The 12,741-nt window shown below is 43.3% G+C and overlaps 1 protein-coding gene across 2 annotated transcripts in view; it reads right to left on the bottom strand.

The window, feature by feature from the left end:
• The window catches only part of BLTP2 (bridge-like lipid transfer protein family member 2), a 118,994-nt gene that overhangs the window by 35,650 nt on the left and 70,603 nt on the right, over window positions 1-12,741 (bottom strand). For both annotated transcript variants that reach the window (XM_068270152.1, XM_068270153.1), the window contains exons 17-22: window positions 12,389-12,580; window positions 10,842-11,044; window positions 10,640-10,758; window positions 8,672-8,892; window positions 4,521-4,711; window positions 2,089-2,188 (exon numbers count right to left, since the gene is read on the bottom strand). In XM_068270152.1, the coding sequence (XP_068126253.1) occupies window positions 2,089-2,188; window positions 4,521-4,711; window positions 8,672-8,892; window positions 10,640-10,758; window positions 10,842-11,044; window positions 12,389-12,580 (1,026 nt within the window). The remainder of the gene's footprint in view (window positions 1-2,088; window positions 2,189-4,520; window positions 4,712-8,671; window positions 8,893-10,639; window positions 10,759-10,841; window positions 11,045-12,388; window positions 12,581-12,741) is intronic.

The raw sequence follows: 12,741 nt of genomic DNA, 5'->3' as shown, positions 1-12,741 counted from the left end.
AACCTGAATCTGTACTTAAAGCGGAATATAACCCTGCATTTCAACTTTGCTCTAAAACATTATTTACAGTATATGATATGCAACCAGCATTTTTTTTTTTTACTAGACCAGCATTGGAAGGGTTACACAGGGCTTTAAAGTCCCTAGAGATTTCTGCAGACGCATCCGAACGTGGAAAAGGGCCCTTAGATACTTTTTGTTTACAAATATGTATCTTTTAAGTGTTTATTGTGACTCATCTCTCTCACTGAGAAGGAGCTTGGAGGACAGCCAAAGAGTGTGTAACTGTTTATCAATAGATACATCTAACTAAATAGAATGTAACTATCTGAACGTCTGCACGGAACTTAAAACCTCTGTGTTTAACCCTTCCAATGCTGGTCTAGTAAAAAAAATGCTTTTTGCATATAATATTCTGTAAATAATGTTTTAGAGCAAAGTTGAAATGCAGGGTTATATTCCGCTTTAAGTCACAGTGTCATCCTTGTCCCCTCCTCTGCGCCCCCCTGTGCCTCCAGTAACCCCTCCTCTCTGTCATCTCTGTTCACATGTGCCTTCAGTGTCCTCTTGTAAGCCACCTCTGCCCCCCCCCCCCCGCTATGTCACCTTAGTCCCCCTGTTTCCTCAGTGTCACCACTTCCTCCACTGTGTCCCTCTGTAACACCTAGTGTACTGCAGTAAAATGTTATTTTGCCAAGTTCAAAAAGCATTTTTTCAAACCGATTTAGTCAAAAAGTTTTTTTGTTTTTTTTTAAAGAAAAATGTAAACTTGTTCCCACAGAATCAAATGTTGTATTTCATCCGCATTGGCGGGTCATTTGTAAGTCGGGGACTGCCTGTATATCTGACTAGAGATATACAATATATTGTCACATAGTGTAGATGGAGACTGGCTATGCTATTAAACTGAAATTTCCAAGGAAAAGTCAAATGCAGACCAACCACTTTGAAACAAAGTATACAGTGCTCCACAAGTTTCCATTACAAATGCAAACTCTGCATTAAAACTCCTTTCAAAAAAAGTAACAAAGGCATTGATTTATGTGGTGCCGGTAAAATTCACATGCTTTAATGTTAATGTTTAAGCAAGCAATGTACTGTAATGCAAGGCCAGATTTATACTTTTTGTGCCCCTAGGCTGAGTATGTTGTGGCTCACCTTTCATTTGCTGCAGCACCCCTCCTATTCCTTGTTCAACACCCTCTTTTATGTGCATCATCAATGTGCTGCTGCCTCTCTTTATCATGAACAGTTTCCTTGAGCATCGGTTTTATTATGTGTTGCTTCCCATCTTTAGCCTCCTCTTTCATATGCAAGAACCCCTCTCATGTTCAAGTGCCTCCTTGGGCTGCAGCTGATCCGGGCATTTGTGGCCCTTCCAAAAATCCGGCCCCGCTGTAACAGCCATTGTGCCAACAGCACAACTCCCTTTATTTCCACAACACGCTTCACTAGAGTAACACGTTCCTTGTGTACATGATGCAAGTTGTGCCATTCGCCCCTTGCTCGCATAAACGCTGGTTGCTTGCATGTTGGCGGTTTGTGAATCAGGGCCGAAAAGAGAATGTCAAATATGGTTCACGTGGAAAGGGCTTTTACACATGTAGTGGTGAACTACAGTGTCAACCTCTGATTGGAAATATCGAACAGGGAAAGGCTAACTGTGGCTATTTTGGGGTATGCCAGCCATAATTCTTTACGAATGCATATAAACTACTACACTGGTACTGCTGTTTCCTCTGTGGCTTTCAAACGCAAAGATGCTACAGGATCAGGTAAGCATGTCCTCCTGAGGCAGATACATCTGCAGTAAAGCTGCATACACACATATAAAGTTGTCTGAAAACATCTTATGTGACAGTTTACTATGATTACTATCCAGTTTGCTACTCAGCTTCCTGCCAGTTAGCCTAAACTGCCCTATGGAGATGGGGTGGAGGAGGGGGGAAGCAGACATTGAGAACAACTGTACCAAAGAGAGACTGTCACCTGAAATGATCATAAATAATCGTTTTAAAGCAATAAAAAAATGTTTTTTGTTTTAGAAATATACACTGGAGGATCTCCCTGACTTTCCAATGACTTTACCTTGTGGGATGAGTCTCTGCACTCCACGGGTGAAGATTTCCCCCTGGCTACACTCCACTTGTATTCCTCTCTGCTGTGCAAAGGAGGCCCAATAGTGGATCTAAAAGACAACAGACACACATGAATATGCTGATACAAGTCTGCAGAGTACTGACAATGGAGATGCTTCACTAGAGCAAAATGCATTAAGCCATTAATTTCATGTGCAGAGGGGCTGCTGTTTTTTCACTTTCTTTTCTCTTACAACCAGATTGGCATTTGAAATAAACATGGCTTAATGTGTTCTTATTTGTACTCCAGGGGGAACTTAACCGAACGAGACAATGCTAAGTGAGAAGTTGAAAATAGAAGATAGCTCAAGAAATGCCATGCCACCTCGTAAAAGCCGGTAGAACCGGCGAAACATGTCGGGTCCTCTGGCGTGTGCGGTGCACTGACACCACAGCGACCGATTGCCGCCTGCCGCTCCACACAAATGCAGCCATCCCGCAGATCACCTCTTTTGTGGCAGAGACGCTGAGCCGGCCTTCTTGCCGGGGCACCTGGTGGATCGCGTGCAGCAGCGTGAGATACTGTTTCCATGTGGCTTTGATGCTGGCATGGACAGTGCTGCTTCCGGTGTTAGCCTACCTAGCAACGCTACTACCACTCTGACGGAGTTATCTGTGCTGGACATTGCCTGAAACATTACAGCTCATCCATTATATGGTCTCTCCCCTAGCCTTGGGCTCGGGCAGTGGGTTGAGAGACCGCTACTGTAACATGGGTTACCTAGCTCTGGACAGCTGTCTGCTCCCCACTACTCTGTGGAAACTGGTACAGTATGACTCTGCACGCTACTCTGTTGGTCTAACGCGTGCTTGCTCACCTAAGTTAATTTACTGCTAACATGGCTGCATAAGTACTGCGCCTGCTTGCTGGACATTCGTAGCAAACTGTGCATCCTTTGCAGCAAGCTACCACCAATTTTTGATTGGATGGGATCCCTGATCACATTAGGTGATCACATTTAGGTGTGGTTGCTTGTGTGTATGCATGCAGGTGTTTCAGTGCACCTTTTTAATTTTTTATTCCTTTTAACCTTTGAATATGTTTATGATGAATAATAAAGTAACTTATTGTATTTTTATATGACAAAAAATCTTGTGGTGTATGTTTTGTCTGCATATGCCCCCCCGCCCCCTTTTCCTTGATTTATACGTAGCTCAACAAATGATTGATACTCGCTATGTAATTTGTTCATGTTGTTTGATTTCCAGTGAGCCTGCAGGTCAAAATCTTTACTGCTGACGGGCATGAGAAAAAAAAAAAAAAAAAAAAAAAAGGACAGCAAAACTGCCCTTATCTATAAACGCACCCACTAACAATGTGATTGGCTAAAAGGTTTTATACATGCGCAAAGGGAGATGCTGGTTGCTTAAGAATAGTTTTTGGCATATTGATAACAACCGCCTCAGGGGATAATAAGGCGTGTGCACTGCACAGTAGCTCCCAACCCGCCCAGCAGATCACTCACCCCCAGTGACGGACGATACTTTTGTGCACGGCTCTTCCTCATCTGCTGTGTGACGTCACGCATGCGCCGCTCCACTGTTGCGTCGTCCTCTAAATAGCTGACACGCGTCTGTGCAGCCTGGCCCAGAGATATTACCAAAGGGGATCGGGTCCTAATCAGGGATGCCACCTCATCCCTTTAAATACCGGCACATCTGTGTTATACAGGAACTGGGGCTACTCACACAAAGTCAGTGCCTAAACTGCAACTAACTAGCCACAAGTCGTGTATAATTCATATGTGCCGATATTTAAAGGGATGAGGTGGCAACCCCTGTCCCAATCCCAGAGGGACAACATACATCAAAGGTGTGTACGCACCTTTATTGAAATAAGTTATTTAGTCAGCTGGCTCATGAGTGTCTTAAATCTGAGCAGATGACAACTTTTGATTTTGAAATGTACAGGTTAGAAATGAATACTATGAATGAATGCTCAATACAATGACACTTCTTTTTATTATTATTATTATTATTTTAGTATGTTATATAGCGCCGACATATTACGCAGCGCTGTACAGTGTATATATATATATATCTTGTCACTAACTGTCCCTCAAAGGAGCTCACAATCTAATCCCTACCATTGCCATTTGTCTATATTATGTAGTGTAAGTACTGCAGTCTAGGGCCAATTTTTTTAGGGGGAGCCAATTAACTTATCCGTATGTTTTTGGAATGTGGGAGGAAACCGGAGTGCCCGGAGGAAACCCACGCAGACACGGAGAGAACATACAAACTCTTTGCAGATAGTGCCCTGGCTGGGATTCGAACCAGGGACCCAGCGCTGCAAGGCGAGAGAGCTAACCACTACGCCACCGTGCTGCCCATCTTTTTAGCCCATCTATCACTGAATAATGCATTGAAGGGTCTTCTGACCTGTAACTGTGGGAACAAGGCAGTATAAGAGAGCTGCTTGTAATGCTGCCCCAGCTTCTTCTTTCCTGGTTTGAGGTTGTTGAAGAGCTTTCCCCGGCAGATGGGGCGAGTCACACTACTCCATGTTGCCCAGAAGTTCTGCATCCAGCGTAAGGTGCTGCTGTACAGCAGGATACGAGGCTGGCATGCATCTAGAGCAAAGGGAAAAAATTATTATAGAACTTCTGTGTTCTAACGAAAGAAGCCGAACAACGTGCAGCAAAGAGAGAGTCAGCTTTCACAACAAACGGCTATGGACCTGATTTACTCCATAGCAAGATACAAGAATTAAGTAACCATGTGCCTCAGGATTAAAGAATCAAGTTGCCAGGAGCTTCCAGATAAAAATCATAATTAGCAGTGCTAGAGAATCCTGTGAGTTTACCCCAGAAAGTATTAAGTAGACAGATGTGCACCCTAGTAAGACCTGTGAGTCCCCCAGTTAGCAGTATAAGTATGTGACCCCAACTAATATTTGGTAGCCAGATATATCCTCAAAAAGTATTAAACAGAAGTGTCCTCCAAAAGCCAGGTGTGTCTTCAGTGTTAAGTAGCCAGCGGTAGGTCTACAGCATTAAGCTAACCCCCTAGTATAGGTATTCAGAAGTGTCCCTGAATATAGGCAGCCAGAAATATACCCCAGTTTCGGAGTCAGAGGTGTGCCCCCAGAATAGGCAGCCAGAGGTGTCCCACAGTATAGGTAGCCCCCCAGTATATATAGGTGCACCCCAGTATTTGGTAGCCGGAGGGACCCAGTATTAGGTAGCCAGATGAGCCCCCCCCCCCCCCCCCACTACAGATAGGCAGAGGAATCCCCCGAGTATAGGAATATAAAAATCTGAGGCTCTTTTCTTTGCTACTAATGTTCTATTAAAATCCGTGCTGCACATCCAATTCCTTATATCATACGTTTTTTTTTTCTCTTCAATGTAACTTTAATGTTCATCTCTGACATCTACCCCAATGCCTCTAAGGGCCCGTTCACACCTGAGCGGGAATCGCGCGATTCCCGCTCACGGTAAACCGCTAGCGGTTCTGCAAGAACCGCTACACAATGTAGCCAGTGGCCGTGTTCTCACTGCCGCGGTTGCGGTTAGCGATAACCGCAACCTCGCTGCATGCAGCGGTTTGCCGGCGACGAGCGTCCCGCGATTTGCGATCGTGATTAGCTATTCGCGATCGCTCCAAAACCGCCGCAGTGTCCAGTGATTTTTCCGCGCTAATCGCGGGAAAATCACTCCCGCAATCGCCGGCGTTCTGCGATTTTAAGTGTGAACGGGCCCTAAAGGTGGACAGACTACTATAATTATAAGCCAAAGTTGCACTTGGGAAAATAACATGTGCAAACCTGCTATGGAAAAGGTGCCTGATTTTTTTTTTTTTAAAGGATACCACAACTGACATGGGGCATAATAAGATAGACATGGGTATGTACAGTGCCTAGCACACAAATAGCTATGCTGTGTTCCTTTTTTTCTTTCTCTGCCTGAAAGAGGTAAATATCAGGTATGTAAGTGGCTGACTCAGTCCTGACTCAGACAGGAAGTGACTACAGTGTGACCTTCACTGATAAGAAATTCCAACTATAAAACACTTTCCTAGAAGAAAATGGCTTCTGAGAGCAAGAAAGAGATAAAAAAGGGGGAAATTCTTATCAGTGAGAGTCACACTGTAGTCACTTCCTGTCTGAGTCAGGACTGAGTCAGCCACTCACATACCTGATATTTACCTCTTTCAGGCAGAGAAAGAAAAAAAGGAACACAGCATAGTTATTTGTGTGCTAGGCACTGTACATACCCATGTCTATCTCATTATGCCACATGTCAGTTGTGGTATCCTTTAAGTGAACTTTAAAAAAACACAACACAATAAGCAGAATTGTGGACATGTTTTGTTTACAGATACACATAGTGGAAAAACGGGATAATTTTAAGATTTTCAATGCCGTGTTCCAGCTGGGCATGTTTCCCCTCCTTTCCTGGTTTGGTATGCACGGCTCCGCTGTGATCTGAACATCCTTGTTTACTGCCATGGAGAATTATGATATTGCTTAAAAATGTGTAATCTGATGCACATTATAATAATTATTATTAACCACTTCTGCACCACAGGATTTTTCCCCTTCAAATTCATCTATATATTATTTTTTGTGGGACAAACTAGGCTTTCTTTGGGCAAATGGGAGATGAAGTGTAAAACACTAAAAAAAACTAAAAAACAAAATCACAGAGACAACGGGGAGCCCAAATGGTGCAGTACGTCACAGAATAGATGAATGTACAAAAAATAGGTGAGAATACTCACAAAGGTGGGTTGCATAAGGGGCAACCGACCACTTTAAGCAGGTGGAGTTGCACAACCCGACTCCACTCGCATACACCAGGGATACAGGAGGAGGTCGCTCTCTTGGAAAACCGCATGCACTCTGAACACCCCATGAGGTAATGAGGTTCCGCTCGGGGTCCGGTGTAAGGAAATCCCCTCACTGGGGGGAGGGGAGTGAGACAAAGGAAGGGGGAAAGAGGCGCCCAGTGTGTATAAAATACTCTAAAAACAGCTCAAACAAGAAAAATGATGTGACTTACCTCAAAGACGACAGTTTCACACAAGATGAATTGTTTATTAGTACAAAGCACAGGCAACACGCCTGAATGCAGCTATCAGACTGCAGCGGGACTTTATTTGACCTGAGGAAGTGGGCAAGTTCCCACGAAACGCGCTGCCTGTGCTTTGTACTAATAAACAATTCTTGTTGTATGAAACTGTCGTCTTTGTGGTAAGCCACATAATTTTTCTTGTTTGAACTGTTTTTAGAGTATTTTATACACACTGGGCGCCTCTTTCCCCCTTCCCTTTCTTTGGGCAGTACTTTATGCTGCTAATGATTTTATATGCATTTTACAGGGAAGAAGAAGAAAAAAATTCACCACCTCAGCTTTCAGCCATTGTAGTTTAAAAATATAAATGTGCTATTGTAGATAAAACAGACATTGTATTTGCCCATTTGTCCCAGTTATTACAATGTTTAAATTGTGTCCCTAGTACAATGTATGGCATTTTATTTTGGGGTAGGGGTGGAAGGAGTTAAAAAATAACGAAAATGTGTTTAATTTTTCTACGGTAAGTGTATAATGGTGCATTTGGATGTAGTTTTACTTTTTGGCCACAACATGGTGCTATACTAACTCCGTTTTCTAAAAATAGAAAACAGAACCAGGTGTTTACATATTTTTATAGGGGTTTATATACAAGGATGTAGATAAGCATGGCAGAAGTTCTTAGTGGTTAAAGAGTACTTATTTTCTAACATAAAAAACCTTACATGTAAATCTTTTAGAAATTACTTTTACTTACTTTTGTGATTAGTCACAGAAGAGGGGGGATTAGACAGGGTAAACTCTCTAAATACGTACAGGGTGCATCTCTTTGTGTTTCCCTTCTGTCCTGTGCAAGAGTTCAGGACCAATTTGAACCATACTAGCTCCCACAGCAGTGGCTTGAAAGTACAAGGAAATGCCACTGTCTGCAATACGGCCAGCAATGACAACATGACTCCATGTTAAAGGATACCCAAACTGACATGCGACATGATAAGTTAGACATATGTATGTACAGTGCCTAGCACACAAATAACTATGCTGTATTCCTTTTTTTCTTTCTCTGCCTGAAAGAGTTAAATATCAGGTATGTAAGTGGCTGACTCAGTCCTGACTCAGACAGGAAGTGACTACAGTGTGACCCTCACTGATAAGAAATTCCAACTATAAAACACTTTACTAGCAGAAAATGGCTTCTGAGAGCCAGAAAGATATAAAAAGGGGTATTTATTATCAGTGAGGGTCACGCTGTAGTCACTTCCTGTCTGTGTCAGGACTGAGTCAGCCACTTACATCCCTGATATTTAACGCTTTCAGGCAGAGAAAGAAAAAAAGGAACACAGCCTAGTTATTTGTGTACTAGGCACTGTACATACCCATGTCTGTCTCATCATGTCACATGTCACTTCGGGTGTCCTTTAAGCAAAGAAAGCAAAGCTGAAAGTTGTATTGTGGCTAAAGAAAGAAAAATACCTAATTTAAATCCACAGGGAAATAAAGGAGAGTATCACTTACCAGGATGAGATTGAGTCAGATCCATCTTAATGGAGAGGTTGAGGTTCTCAGAGCGGAAGGCACGGTATGAGTCATGAGGCTGGATTGAAGAGAACTCTGTGACAAAGTCCGGGGAGCGGAGCACTACACTGTGGTGGTCATGGGGGTTCCCATGGCACAGCCACTGCAGGTCAAAGATCATAACCAGGTCCGGCAGGTGGAGGAAGCAACAGTCGTCATACCTGCAGTTCATCCAATACACATAACAAAGCTGTCAGGATAGAAGTCACACTTTCCATCCATCCATTGTTAGGAGTACACATACAGTATACACAGGAATACCATTGGATTAGTGCATTTCTATATACATACTAGTCTATGCAATGCAACATTTGCAACATAACACACGATAAACTTCAAAGCCAAGGTATGAAAAGTGCTCCCAGCATCTTCCACATCTCGCAATAAAGTTGTGGTAGGAAGCGGATAGGTCCAGCAGCTACAGAAAGCCACATCCACTCCAGTGTGGCCCTGCAATCTGCAGCATCAATCACACATGCTCCCCCCCCCCCCCCACACAGTCTGTCAGCAGTCAGTGCAGCCACCAGTCTGTTAGTAGGTTGTCCCCAGCATTGGTCAGTAAATAGCAAGTTCTACAAAATATCTACAGGGGAGCCTAAAAAGTTGGAAACTGGACAGCTGGAATACTTACAGGAATTAAAAGGTGGGATACACTTTGAGGCAGCTGAAAATCTAGGTTACGCTATGCGGGAGGCAGATACTGTACTGCCACTTACCCTCCCCTCCTGCTGTTCTCAATAGGAGGGGTGGCACAAGCTGTAATTAATGTGCCCTCTACCATCATTCCATGGAGGGAGGGTGGGTGTGGCATAGAGGGAGAGGCTGGATCTGGACCACCAGGCTCAGGGAAAGAAGAAGGGAATCTGGAGGCGTGCTTGGTGCAGTCTGTTCAGTACAAACATGACAACAGTGTTCAAATGTAAACAATGCATGCACGATGGAGCAGCAGCTAGCAGCTTATCTTGCAGTGCCTGGTTTTGTTCTCAGTCAAGCCACTAAGGAGGTTTGTATTTTCTACTTGTGTTTGTGTAGGTTACCTTCCACATCTCAAAACATACTGGCAGGTGAATTGGCTTCTCTCCAAACCAACCCTAAGTTTTGGTAGGTATACCAGAGCATGACCATGGCAGCAACATGAGATTGTGGGACAGTGACATGAATTGCTCCACGTACTGTGCAAAACGTTATCGAAAAATATCTGCACTATATAAATTATATAGTAATAATATAATTATTTTTCAACATGCCGTCCATTACTAATTATCTTTCACATTGAGAGAAATCTGTTTGTAGGGAGATCTTTTTTTCTGGAATGTGGCTTTAATTATATTTTGTACATTTCTGTCTCAATCTTTCCATAAATGCAGCCACACCCCACTTTCCTGGTGACAATGCAACACATTTTAAAGTACAAGTCTCACCACTTGTACAGCAACCTCTCATGAAAATGATTCCTGCCATATCTTTTCTCCTATAAGTATACTAGGCAATCTACAACAATTATAACTGAATCTATGTAAAGGATCTGGCCACGCATATGTATTAATACGCCGTCGGTGAGTTGGGCGCAGGGCAAGCCTAATGATGGCTCTACCTGCTGCCGCTAAACTCCCCGGAGGTGTTAAATACCATCCCCCCCCCCCCCCCCCCATTAGTTAAAAACATTATTCTTACCAGTAATATCATATTTCAACAGAAACAGTGATGTATAGACTAGGCATTAGGCCAGTTTATTAACGGGTGTTAGGTTATCATTCTGCGCATGAGCAGGGTTGGGCATGCAGCGAGGCCTTGCACCTGCGCAGTAAAGTGGCGGCACATACCGATGCAGACAACTGTGGCTTTATTAGGTAGGATAGTAAATGACCTATAAAATACCAAAACAAGTAATCCAGTTAGCCCACTCACTTGGATGCGGTTCGTACATTGACATCCAGATCTCCTTTAAAGATGAACTGCCCTGGATTCCAAGCAAACTTGAGCCGATTCCACTCCCAGTGCATGTTCTCTGTAGTGTTATAGGGGTCCTACAATAACAGGGAACATGAGTGTCCATTTCTGTATTAACAACTAACTTCCCTTTTAGCATTGCGTTAACGCAAGCCCTTACCTCAGTTGCCAGCTGATGAAGGTTAGCCTGTTCTATGTCCATGCTGAAGTGTCCATGAAGAAGCAGCCTACTCTTGTCCCACCAAGGTAATGGAGTGCTGGGATCCACAGAAGCTTTGGTCAGGAGATCGACATACTGGCCCACCAAAGTCCAGGCTGGGTCCCAGCATGGTCCCCACACAATGGTGTACAGCTGTATCTCCGCTGTAAGCAACAGAGAAGAATTAGAGGCCTTGTAACATATTTTATGATAGATAGATAGATAGATAGATAGATAGATAGATAGATAGATAGATAATAGATGAGAAAAAATTGGAAGCGGATTACATTTTTATAAGTCATTATTCGTAGTTGCATATTTCATAGTTAGCGAAGGTAAATAAGGGAATATGCCATTGCTCACCCTATAGATAAATGGGGTTAGCACACAAGGTAGGAAATACAAGCAGCTTACAATAAAAAAATCAAGACTGTACAAATGTCTGGGTATTGTTAGGATTAGGTGTTGGGTGGTTAGGAGTAATTGAGGGGTGGTTAGGGCTAGGCATAGTTAGTAGAGGATTCAGGTGATAGTAGAATATTGGTTAATCCATATTCTACTATAGTGGATAACAGAATATCGGTAAAATTAGCCTATTATGGTTATTTTTTGCCTCCATTTTTCCTTGCGGCGATTTTAAAGATGCGCCCTATTTATGCCTAACCCTTGCCAGCCCACACAGACTCCTAACACTTATACTCCCCAATCTATACCTAGCAATAATGGGCACCACCATTGGTGTCCATGGAAAATTTCAGTATTAGTCACGTGGCACCACTTAACCTTTGTATTTATAGCCGCAGATTCGATTTGGGTGCCAGTGTCGCCTGAAAAAATAACAGGCAATGGGAAGGCCCACTATTTTATCTCCGACTCCGGCGCCCAAATTTACTGTTATAGTCAATATAAGCAGTGTTTTACATGGGTGCCTATAGCAGCCCCCAAAGTCATCAGTGTGCACTGCGCCAAAATTTACTTGACCCCTCACAGCAACTCCTGTCACCTCAGAACTGTTGTAAGACTGGCACAGTTAGGGAGGGGCCACACTCTTGACTGCAGAAAACACCAGTGACAATTTGTTGCATCCTTTGCGCTGGCACCTGCTAGCAGTCTGTGGGAATCATACGTGTGTTGCGATTACATGCGGTGGGTAGTTTTATTTTATTTTTTTACTATTTCTTTATTTTAAACATTTTTTACTACAGGAGTCAATGGATCTCATGATCCCTTTGACTAATCACTGCTGCAGTAGGGGTGCGCAAGCATAATCGTTACAGAAATTAATGCACTTCCTTTGTACATATTACAAGGATCACTGTTCCCCATAACAGTGATCACCGTGGGTTAACAGGGTACCAATCTGGTTGAGGGACCACATGGTCCCTTGCACCAATCAGTGCTGCCGCTGGCATGAGTGGGATTGTTCCCAGCGGGAAGTTTCTCTCGGGCGTAACTCCTACGTCCAAGTGGCAGGAGTGAAATGTCATATGAGGGAAGTGGTGACTTACAGTGGAAGTCATGGAAGAACTTTAGGGGTGGCATATTCCTCTCCACCACCGAATCCCCCCAGGGTGACCCCAAACGAACGACTTGTTTCCTCTTTGCACTGGGTTGTCCATGTTGTTCTGCCCCAAGCAATCTGCCAGAAAGGTGCCAGTCCCGGATTTCAAAGAGATAACGGGGGTAGTCCCGGATTCGAACTGAAACCCAAAAATATGAAAGTCAGAATTTTGCAAAATAAACAGAATTATACAGTAATGCCTGTTTTGTTTATGTTTAAAGCTGTAATTAAACATCATTCAGGTATAACCCTTTTTACCTGCTAATCAGTGTTGTGAAAGTGACCATCAGTGACAGAATT

Source organism: Hyperolius riggenbachi, chromosome 2 (genome assembly GCF_040937935.1).
Source record: "Hyperolius riggenbachi isolate aHypRig1 chromosome 2, aHypRig1.pri, whole genome shotgun sequence".
NCBI classification, from domain to species: Eukaryota; Metazoa; Chordata; class Amphibia; order Anura; family Hyperoliidae; genus Hyperolius; species Hyperolius riggenbachi.
Note: the sequence above shows the minus strand (reverse complement) of the source record. Positions and strands in the feature narration are given on the sequence as shown.